The sequence below is a fragment of the Glandiceps talaboti genome, chromosome 20 (genome assembly GCF_964340395.1).
Source record: "Glandiceps talaboti chromosome 20, keGlaTala1.1, whole genome shotgun sequence".
NCBI lineage: Eukaryota > Metazoa > Hemichordata > Enteropneusta > Spengelidae > Glandiceps > Glandiceps talaboti.
This window is the reverse complement of record NC_135568.1, coordinates 3,567,277-3,579,315: the sequence shown is the minus strand read 5'-3', so window position 1 is coordinate 3,579,315 and position 12,039 is coordinate 3,567,277. Positions and strand designations below refer to the sequence as shown.

The 12,039-nt window shown below is 37.5% G+C and overlaps 1 protein-coding gene across 1 annotated transcript; it reads left to right on the top strand.

Moving 5' to 3' along the window:
• The first annotated feature begins 7,975 nt into the window (after nt 1-7,975).
• LOC144450968 (cytochrome P450 2J4-like) lies at nt 7,976-10,820 on the top strand. Its single transcript, XM_078141726.1, has 3 exons — nt 7,976-8,333; nt 9,200-10,192; nt 10,642-10,820. The coding sequence occupies exons 1-3, from the start codon at nt 7,976-7,978 to the stop codon at nt 10,818-10,820; spliced, it is 1,530 nt and encodes a 509-aa protein (XP_077997852.1).
• Nucleotides 10,821-12,039: the final 1,219 nt, after the last annotated feature.

The following is a 12,039-nucleotide window of genomic DNA, read 5'->3' as shown; positions in this document are numbered from 1 at the left end:
CTTTGGGGGGGGGGGTTGCTTGAATATCATGTATCTTGTGGTTGGACTGTCTTCACCTGTGTACAAAGGAGAAGCAAATTATAATTTGCATGATAAAATGCAACACATAAACAAAGCCAGATGTTAACGTGTATTGTAGATATGTAACATTTAAGGTACAGTTAACACGCAAGCACGCACGCACGCACGCACGCACACACACACACACACATCAATTGAGGAAAACAAAGTGACAGGTGTCGGATTCAAACCCATGTCCTCTGTATATTAGCCAGAGTTGTTTAATAAATACATACTATAGAGCGTTCAGAGTTTCAAATGAATAGGCGATACGATGTTTCTTACGTCTCCCACAACATTTTTGTTAGCAATTACAAACAGAGCATGCGCACGGACACCAATGTTATATTTTATCTCACTGTGAATACAAATTTAACGAAAATTTGAATCGTGTTTCATCCGACAGTGACATTAACTTGTTTCCACAATGACATAAAATATATCATATCGTATGCTTGTGCACTATCAGAGTCTGTATTTTGTTTTAAACAATTTGTAACAAAAACCTTGCATGAGACATAAAAGTCAATGTACTACTTTACTGACACTTTATTGCCTCTCTAGTTTTGTAGTAATACTACATACAACGTACCAGACGCTTAGACAAGCCCCATTTTGGTTCCACAAGGTATATAACCTGTTCTTCACCATTGCAGTGTTTTACAACTTCGGAACCAATAAGATCATCAGGGAATGTGACATCCATTGACGGTGATGCTAGTGGAAGAATATGATGCATTTTCTTATTAGGACAACCTTCATGTAGACCTGTTGGATGGGTGACTGGCATCTGACACAGGACTCCACATTTATAGTTGGAATTAGGACAGTCTCGTTTCGTGATGTCCTCGATGTTTTTGTTTAGCATACTGAGGACAGTAAACGGATTCGTACCTCTAACGGTCTTGATAGCAACCTTGATTAGATGCTGCTCGATCAAATGGGGCTCAATTTCCAATCTGCACGAAAACTGGCCATCTTTACTAAAATGTCCTGCATTTTATATACATTGGAATAGTGTGCCATTTGAACACATCTTGACATCAACCTACAGAATATTGCATCTGGTCTGAAGTAACCAAAGTCGAAGTAAAACATACTGTAAGGTTTTCTAGGACCCAACGTTTCAGGGTTTTCACAAGTAGGTCTCATCGATGGTATGATGTACTCTGTCGCGATATGTTCCGGAGATGTTTCATCCATTTCGTCAAGTGGACAGATGAAGTCGTACAACTGCAGTAATTTAACAAGAATTTGGACATCTTTTAAAAGAGTCTGTAACAATGATATCAGAAGCTTTTGGTGGATGATTCCACTCGATTTTAGTTTATTCCATTTGTCTGCCATTTTTGGTTGCCTGTGTTTTTCATCGGGTATATTGATGATGGCTGACATGGCGTCTATGAGCACCTTTGGGTTTAGAATGACATACTTGGAAAGACATGGGTCATCAGGAACATACATGAGGTCACCCCTCTGATGGTAGAATTCGAGCATAGCTTTCATGTCGTGTTTATCTTCAATTCCGCAATTGGTCCTTGCCTTCTTATACACATCGTCAAAGGGAATTACACTTTTTGCTCTCTCAGTTCGACTGTTACCTAGGTATTCAGTAAATGTACTAAGAAGATTAGGTTTAGCAAAGCCCTGGTGAACACAGTCAATAAAACAACGCCATCTTATTGGGAATTCTTCGTTCATGAAGTCAGCTTCAGTTGAATGTTTCAATATCATATGTTGCAGGTTCTTCACGTCGCTTTCATCGGCGTGTTGAGAGTTTTCCACCACAAATAAGGGTGTATTGTCTTGTTCGTTAATCACTAGTCGATTGCAGTACACGGAATTCACATCGTATAGTTTTGATTTTATGTACAAAGCAATATCTCTCTGTTCTTCCTTTGAGACAAAATATTTGTGAGTTCCAACAAGAAAGATCAGAGAAGAGAGATTGGAAGCATTAGTATTTATTGAATGTAACCAAAACACAAGTCGTTCAAGTTCTTTATCCCTGTTGTGTGCATCCTTGAATTTTCTCATATCAAACACTAACAGAAACAAAGCTGTATTGGCTATGAAGACATGATGGGAATAATAGTAAAACTCATCTCCACCAAAGTCCCAGAAATTCAGAGTCATGGAAAGTGATTTCCGGCGAAGTACATGGCATTGCACCAGATGTGAAGTAATTTCATCAACGTGGGCAGGACTGTTATACCATAATTTTCGGAAAATCTCTGCTCCCACCAAAAGCAAAAAGACAAAGATAGCAATGCATGAAGAAATGTCTCGATCATATGGAATCGTCATGCCACAAACAGAAGCACATAGTCCACCAAAAATGATGGTCAGTGGTAGAAATTTCAAATGGCTTACATCGAATTTGGAATGGACCAATCTTCCAAAAGGAAGCCCAGCCAATAGTGCAAAGGAAGAGAGAAACCCAGTGCAGGCAAGTCTACTTTCTTTGAAGTGAAATATTTCAGTTTTAAAGTCAAACAATGAAAATGATAAGAAAAAAAAGACAAGCCATAATACTGGAGCAAACAATTCAACCAGATGTTCCATACGAGTTGATGTCTTTAACAGCTTCAATCTCATGATCATAATGAAGAGTAATCCTCCCCAACAACCTCCAAAACTGATTTTGCCCTGCTCAAGGATATTAGTAATACTAGCATCCGTTGGAAGCCATCTATACCAACCAGTCTTAATTTCGTTGTTGGTTATAGGTATAAGCATACTACTGAATGCGATTGCCATGCCTGTACGAAGTCCTGTTGCATATATTACCCCTAAGAAGAAAAACGCGAGAATGACACATAGAAAAAGTGATGAACAAGGGCAATCCATGATTTTAGTGCTTCTGCACACACCAAAATTGGCAAGAGTCCTTAAAATAGCATCATGTGAAAGTACAAACAAAACAAAACTACCCCCATATCGGTAGGCAGCAAGGCCATCAGCAACAAGGAACAAACAAAGTGTACACAACAACGTTGTCATGGCTACCTTGCTTGTCAAAGGTAAGAGAAAATAGATTAATCTGCAGAGAGCTGCAATTAGGAACATCACAGTTAAGGACCACAACGATCTACATTTATCTCGCCATCCTGCAGTTTGTTTTCTTTCTTTCTCATCTCGCTCTCCTGATAAGGTTACTGCAATATACCATAATAACCCATCTTTGAAATAATTGCTGAGATTAGTCTTTAGTATGCACCATTTATCATCTACTGTAGTTTGTTGAATATCTATGCCCTTTGTCTTTCCTTCTTCTGGGTCAAACCTCTCTTTCATCAAGTTCTTTCGGAGACTCGTTTTCCCTGCTCTGCAGTCTCCAAGCAGCTGGATCTGGATACGATTATTTGGCAGTTTGCCATCTTTCCTTCCTTTATTGTAGAGTTTCTTGCACCTTTGAACATCGCAACTAGATAGTTCGTGGGGACTCCACTTACGAAAGGACTCTAGTATTGACATGCCTTCCCAGGGTGAGAATACAGGATCATTAGATTAGCACTGATCATGAGAAAAAAATAAATGAAGTACTATAATAGATACATTATGATAATAATTTGTTAAAACTTGTATTACTCTCACAAATGTCTGCTCCTAAAACTTAACATGAACACCTGTACTATGTAAAAAAGCGTCTCTAATATTTCTCCTACTGCACATCCCAATGTGATTAACATGACTGTGAATATGAATGTGGGAGTCCATGGTGTTTGCTGTGACATATCAAAAATTACATATGGTTGACGGGGACACATACTGCCTTCGATTTGCTATTGTTTCGTAGATATTGGTGTAAATTTGTAACTATCTTAGAAATGTACATGTGTTATAGGACAAAAATCTTCGAAATTGCTTTAATTGTGCCAGGAAAGCAAATATGATACATGACAGTCTGCGTTTCCGATCCACCGTTACTTAAGTTTTCACATTGTTCGTTACCATTATTATATCTGACTCGTTCGTGGAAATATATTTTTTTATTCCATCAATGTGCACCATCCGCCTATAATGTAAAAACTTATATCTCAGAATGTAGTTGTCTAAACCCCATGCTAGTATATTTGCCGTTGGTTGTGTTTGCGAAAAAATAGACTTAAAAATATTTTTGCGGTACTTTTATTTTTACCGCATTGCAAGCAGCCATTTACCCCTACACACGGAGTTTCCAGCTAGTGGTAATCGGTGGAATCAGGCCAACATTGTTAGTATATACGATCTGGATGGAACATGTATATATAATGCTATTATTTTTTCTTATTATAAAATCCTTTCAGGACCTGCCAGCAGTCAGCGATCCGGAACCAATAATTCAGTACTTGTCCACCTGCCAGCTTGAATCATATACATTGAAGAGATAAAACGAACGCCTATGTATGCTTTAACATGTTGAACGATTATCATGCCACCACCATACCCCGGATATTCAGAGTTCACTTACAGGTCATAGGTGGTTGTAACTGTATAGTGTTTTTGGCTTCTTTAGGGGCGATGTCAAAAGATCGATGTTTACAAAAAAACTTAATTGGTTTAGTTTTTTTTTTTTTTTTGGGGGGGGGGGTGGACAAATTAATTTCTCAACCGTCAAAAACGATTTAACGTCATACTTGGCAAATTTAGTACAATTTCAAGGCTGCTTTTACCAATAACACTGCGTACAGTCGGTCCGATTTATCAGCGGTACGCGGTTCAGCTTTCAAATTCGCTGCAAAATAGGTATCTGGGTATCCAGAGTGTGCGTACGCACATTTCAGTTGGCGTCGCCTCGAGACACAAAGGGTTCCAATCTGATTAAAATCCGATGTAGATGTCGGCTAATCGTTCATTGCTATTTTCCCTTCGTTATTTTTCCTGAATTGACCTTCTTGGCACATGTTTACATTTTTTAGCCTCAGAGGAGGCGATAAAATAACGAAGGTAAAATAGCAATGAACGATTAGCCGACATCTACATCGGATTTTAATCAGGGTTCGTACAATTTCCTGGTCCATAATGTTCTCCTCACACAATGGACATTTATAAATGCCCTTCGAACGACTTCCAGAAACTAACAAACAAGATTTGGTTAAATATAAAAAAACAACAGGGCAAATCCTGGGCCGATGTATAGGAAAGCGCAACGAAGTTGTGGCATGCCAAATACAAAAATGACCGACGGTCATTAGCCGAGTTCATGTCCCAGGAGGTCGAGTCGAAACAATCTATTTTGAAATATGTTTTCAGTTAAACAAAAATCATCCGATCAAAGTGTTGCTGATGAGCCTACACCCACTCACGAAATGTCTCCCATTTCAAAAAAGAAAGAAAGTGAAACCAGACATACCAGTATTACTTAGTAATCAATGTGACGACGTGTAAATTCAGTGTTGTTGTGTTCTGTTGGTTATCAATAAAAGTATTTTTTTGAGTTAAAATGGTTTTCTGTTTTTATTTATAATTCAGTAGTATATTCATACGTTGTTTGAAAGTGGAAGTATACAGTATGAGTCTGAAACGATTTTCAATTTTAGGTCAGTTAGGTTAGATGGGGGGGGGGGGGTCTGGGACCTAACTTAAGCAATTAAGTTAGATATATTATATTGAACTTTTGATGTTGCCCCTTAGAAAAGTATACATGATATCAAACGAAATACACAAGTGAATAAATAGCTTCAAAGAAGTACATGATGTATATCGCATATTACAGTGATGACCAGTGATGGTGCACACTGAGAGAAAACCTTTAAAAAGTTGTGAGTACAGTGATGGTGCACACTGAGAGAAAGCCTTTAAAAAGTTGTGAGTACAGTGATGGTGCACACTGAGAGAAAACCTTTAAAAAGTTGTGAGTACAGTGATGGTGCACACTGAGAGAAAGCCTTTAAAAAGTTGTGAGTACAGTGATGGTGCACACTGAGAGAAAACCTTTAAAAAGTTGTGAGTACAGTGATGGTGCACACTGAGAGAAAACCTTTAAAAAGTTGTGATTCTTTCAGCATTATGAATGAATATGTTTCAATTTCATATATTGAAAGTTGTGACATTTCGATGTGTTATCAAGTTCCTCGTTACCAATACAAAATGTATGTATGTATGTATGTATGTATGTATGTGTATAAGTTCTACCACTTCAGATTATGGGTATGCCTGGATGACATGTACAGGTTTCGACTTAGGACTATGGTATGCTGGCTAGTCAAGCGTGTCCATACACACCTCGATTCTAAGTGGTTTCAGAAAACCATCCGATAGTGTCATGACACATAAAATCATGTATGCAATGCAATACATGTGGCGGGTTTTAAAACAGCCACGACTGAGTCCTATCTGACTGAAAGGTAATATATCAAATGTAAAAAACACGACTGTGAAAAGGAAGCATACAATACCCCTTTGGAGTCGACAATACACCTTTGTGATGGGGAACGATTACAAATGTATAATTAGGCGATTTTGTGTCGACGTTTCCCAACGAACATTGCTTTGATAAACACAACACTTTAAGTTGTTGTAGAGGACACTTAAAACACCACAAATTTTTCTACAGTTTGGCCACTAATACCTTTACAGGACATCTCTAAATTTTGCTACACTAGTGTCAATAAAAACATGCAAATATAACTCTCTCGATGCCGGATGTATACATTAATAAATGTCAAGAAAATAAGGTTCTCATCACGTCTCCGAGTCAGAGAACTATTACTAGTATATCAAACGAGAAATCATAGATTACCCTTGTGCATTTGAAAAGTTAAATTCTCTCTAACTGTATATATAATGTTTAACCTCAAGATTTGTCCTTACCTTGCCGTTTTCAGTGCAAAATTGCTTTGACGCATATTCCAGACACGGAAGAAATACACTGTCTGTGCACATATGAATAAAAAGTAAAGCCGTCAGTTCAATAGGGTCACATGGTTGCACACCGGAAAGATGGCGCCCTTGGATGTGGCTTGCATTGACAGGGTCGAAACTACTGAATCATATGACAATTATGACTAAAGTCTACATAGATTCTGAACTATGAAAGTATCAATTGTTTGTTTCAGCGTTTTCTGTATTCGTTTATTTCTATAAGTGTGACCTGATGGAAGACATACTTTCAGAACACAAAGTTCTACACGGAAATGCCCCCAGCAGCGGTGGCCATCAAGGTATAGGCCTACTTGGACAAACGTGGTTATTTCACAAACTGTAAATCCATATCTTCAGAGGCCATCGTTAGCATAATTATTCGACATTTAGCTGTTATCACCACTATATTTTTTACAAATACGAGTGACCTAGGGGCTCTTTCACTACGGATTGGCAGACAAGTAGTGACAACCCTTTAGGTCACGAGTGTTATGAAAAAAAATATTGGAGAATAACATAACTATACCAGCGCCAGTATATCAAAGAAAAATCGGGGGAAGTACTGGCAATTTTGGATGTTTCAAAGGCCTTTTCAAGACATCAGGATTCAGAAATATCATTTATGTTGTTGAGTAGTTACATATATCTTATAAGTGAATTTGTGTATTTTTACGGCCTTTGTTACATCTTTCTTTGAATTCTTTTAAATCTTTCTAATTTCCTGTTAATATAAGTGAAGATGTCAAAAATAACGGAACCAAATGTGTATCCATTAGTTCCCTATTTCTAGCAGTTACATACATATTCAATATAGTTTTATTGTGATTCGTATTCATACACAGTCAAATTTTGCAGGCTGCTAAATCATAAATGTTATTTTTTAAGTATAGAGCAAAAAAGATAATCGCACATAGAATATTTATAGTTCTGCGTTGGTTGATGTTTTATGTTACACTGTGATGACCGTACCGCTTTCGCCCATTGCGCATGAGCCGTTTTAAAACGACCTGGTTATCAATGATTATTGATTAACTGCTACCACTATACTACCCGGAACATCATTGCAGTCATGCAGTTGACCGAGCTTATACAATGGCTGGATCTACGTACAGCTTTACTAGCAGTGATAACTTTCCTGATAGCTTTCTGGTTATTTGACTTCTCCAGAACCAGAAATCGCAATCTACCACCTGGTCCTTGGGGGCTTCCAGTACTAGGTAACCTGTTTGCTGTGGCCAGTGCAACACCGTTCCGTACCTTCCGTGATATGGCAGCCAAGTATGGTGATGTATTTACATTACGTATAGGTTCTCAATTGGTCGTAGTTCTCAACAGCTATGACACTATAAGGAAAGCTTTGGTCGACAGGGCCGATGATTTCGTGGGTCGGCCTCCCATTTTCTCGAAGATCGGCACGATCGACAACGGTAAGACATCCACCGTTAAAATAGTGACGAATTCCATCCATCACGTGGTAGAGTTAGGGAACATGTCAGCACTTATTTATTTGCAAGTCCATACAATATATATATTGGTGGCAGAGCAATCAACATGCTTTCGCTCGAGCAATACGCTGCATTTGATACTAGACAAAGTCTCCATTCAGGGTGTGAAGTCCGTGATACTCTGGTTTATTTTGGTGCGAAGTCCGTGATATAGCTATTGTAGTATACATTGTGAATGTACAATGACAACCTCAGAACTTATCCATTATTGATGCAAAATTCACTATATAGTTTGCACGAAATCAGATATACTAGTAAAATGAAAACAATGATGTCAGTTTGTATATAATACTTTCCTACATTGTGCTCAAAACGTTTTAGAATTTCTTTGGCACAGAGCTATAGCGGCACATGTATTTTATACTTCCTCAAATCCCTGGGCGCATACATACTAAAAGTGAACGATGAATATATGCAATTATAAATTTCAATGCTAATTATGTTAATTAATTCACAAACATTTAGCTAAAATATTTATCAGTGGTTATCTGATGGAGCATACATATGTCAAGATTTCTGTCATTATGATACGTCTTTTCGTTTTATGCAAATTAGGTCATTGATATGCACGAACTTCATTTAAAATGTGAGCATGTACTGGATTCATTTGAGCCAGCGCTTTTTGAGATGATATATGTAAAATTCTTGTCTATAAAGCCTAATTTTGCTAATTTATACATTAGATATGTTACCAAGTCATTAGAATCAATATGAAATGTAAGATAAAACATACAATTACTTAAAGAAATCAAAAGTACAGTAACGAAAACATAATCTTGTTTATCTAGGTATCGTACTATCAAATGGTTCAGTATGGAAATTCAAGAGGAGAATAATTCTGAGCAACCTTCGCAATTTCGGAATGGGGAAAGCTTTGATGGAGAAGAGAATATTAAACGAGTCAGAATATCTACTTAAAGAATTTGAAAATCACCAAGGGAACTTATTTTATCCAATGGAACACATGAATAACATATCATACAATGTGATGTGCTCAATGATTTTAGGAGAACGATTTGACTACAATGATCCACGATTTACCACCTGTATTAGAGCACTGGAGTCTATGTTTGAAATTGGTCGCTTATATTTGGGATTGGGGTCCATGTTTCGTGGTGCAGGAGCGGCCCTTGATTTTATAACATGGAAGCAAAACTTCCTTAATCATGAGTTAATGTATGGAATTGTTGAGCCCTTCCTGAAAGAGCATGATAAAACGTATAACCCTGAAAACGTGCGAGATTTCCTTGACGTCTTCTTGAAAATAACAAAAGACTGGGATAAAGAAACCCAAGAAAACCCATTTGGTTCGCAGGGTGTGAAAGGATTGTCATACCACTACTATTACGAGTATTCTTTGATACTAGACATGTTTGCTGCAGGGACGGAGACAACAACCACAACACTGATGTGGGGATGGTTGTTCATGCTGAAATATCCAGACATACAGAAGAAAGTCCAAGAAGAATTAGACAGAGTCGTTGGTAAGGATAGACCACCTAATATGTCTGACAGAATGAATCTACCCTATACAGAAGCTACCATTACTGAAGTGCTGCGATTGGCTGGTGCGGTACCACTATCTGTACCACGTTGGACTGTAAATGATACCCAAGTGAATGGGTATGATATTCCTAAAGACTCATTAGTATTGCCCAATATTTGGAGTGCTTTACGTGACCCTGAATTATGGAAACATCCAGAACTTTTTGAACCAGCCCGTTTTCTAGATTCTGATGGTAACTTTACAAGGCCAGATAAATATATACCATTTGGTTTAGGTAAGATCAACTTATATTCAATCTTTTTTTTTACAATGTTTATATTTTTCCTACAGCAGCTAAGATATGTTTGGAATTTTGTGTTCCAATATAGAAAACAAATATAAAATGGTAGCAAACGGAACTGACATCAAATGAAATCGTTCTTGGTCTAAATATGTTATACTTTAACCTCTGCTATGGATTGCGTTGTTTTTTATTTTATTGGAGTTCGACAAAATTAATCTGTATATTGTTTGTGGTAGCTCTGCGCTGAGAGTATTGTAGTTTTTGTGTAAAATCGTCACAGTAATAATTAACATGACAGTTAACTTTGTTATATGCAGTGTATCTTCTCTTTGTGGAATTTACATTGTGTTGTCCTGCTTTCCTGAATGGTTATAGTGTTCATTATTAAAGAGATATCAAACATCGAAAAGGACTACAAAAAGTGTATTTTCATTTTGCAGGACCACGTATATGTCTAGGAGAACAGTTGGCAAAGATGGAGTTGTTATTGGTCTTCAGCTGTGTGCTTCAAAACTATGACCTCCAACCTGATGACGAGTTTCCGCTTCCGGAATTGATGGGAAGAATGCACATAACTTTACAGCCGCCAAAATATGAAATGCGCGCCATCAAAAGATAAAAGTTTAACATATATGAAGGAATGGGCCAAAATTAAAGCGAAAAGGCAGAAATATTTATAACAGGAGTAGTTTAAAGCTTCATAAAGTAGTGAATCATTCTTCTGGTGACACGACAAACTCTATTAACGAATATCCATAACGTTTCCCGATTTAGACCAAGTTTTTTTTCAAGATTTCTTTGAGAAACTATACACATACACTACAACTAAAATGCATTGTGGCGTTTGTAAGACGAAAAGAAAGACATTACGTAGATTAAATTATTACATAATTCTCCTATTAGCACGACATTAATGAATACGGTGATACCCAATTTTTAGACTATGTACACGCTTTTCAAAAATTCTAATACGCATATGTCCCCATAAAAGAAGAGTCAAAGGCGTATTTAGATGTTGTTCTTCACTATTTTTTGTTTGTTCAGCCAAGGAAAACACGAGTGGCTTAAGGGGTATTTGTCACAACGAGTCTACCGACTCGTAGTGACAGCCATTAGGTCACGTGTATTTAAATTTCTGGGTGAATGAAGGGTCAAAACCGACCGGTGTACCAATCCCAGGGCTGGTTTATCATTTTATATTATACCAATATATTGGAACAATCAAAAATAAGGTAAAGAACTAACAATTTATGGTTTCGTTTGCCCCCCCCCCCCATAATAATAATTTGCATAACAATGAAGCTGCTTTCAAGACATCTATGATCTAGATATCTGACTGGGGGATAATACATGTACATCCATAACCTGACGGAGCTGAGATCAACACTGAAGATAGCTAAACTTCCACCATGAACGCCGTGTGTCATGCAGTGACATTTATTTTATCTGATACTTAATACTAATCTGTACATTAAAAGTAGTTATCAATAAATCACCTGTTTAACTCGAGGTATTTGAAATTGAAATGGGTTGGTATGCTTCGCGGCTCGGTAGCGTGACACGAGGAGATAGCCATGGCAGCAGGATTACATGTACTTACGGGAGTTACGTCTTTACAGACTTTCAACGGGTTTGGGGATTTCCCACCCGGATTGACTACTGATATTATAGGACAGAATCCCAGACAAAGTTCTTATTTGAATAATGGTAAGTCGGTCAGCTCTTACACTTTCTCCTGTTTATGATATTACACATATACGAACTTACCTGTTTCCACTTCTGCAGCTGTAGACTCAAGAACCATACATGCCTTGACCTTAGTTGAACTTGTAGGCGAT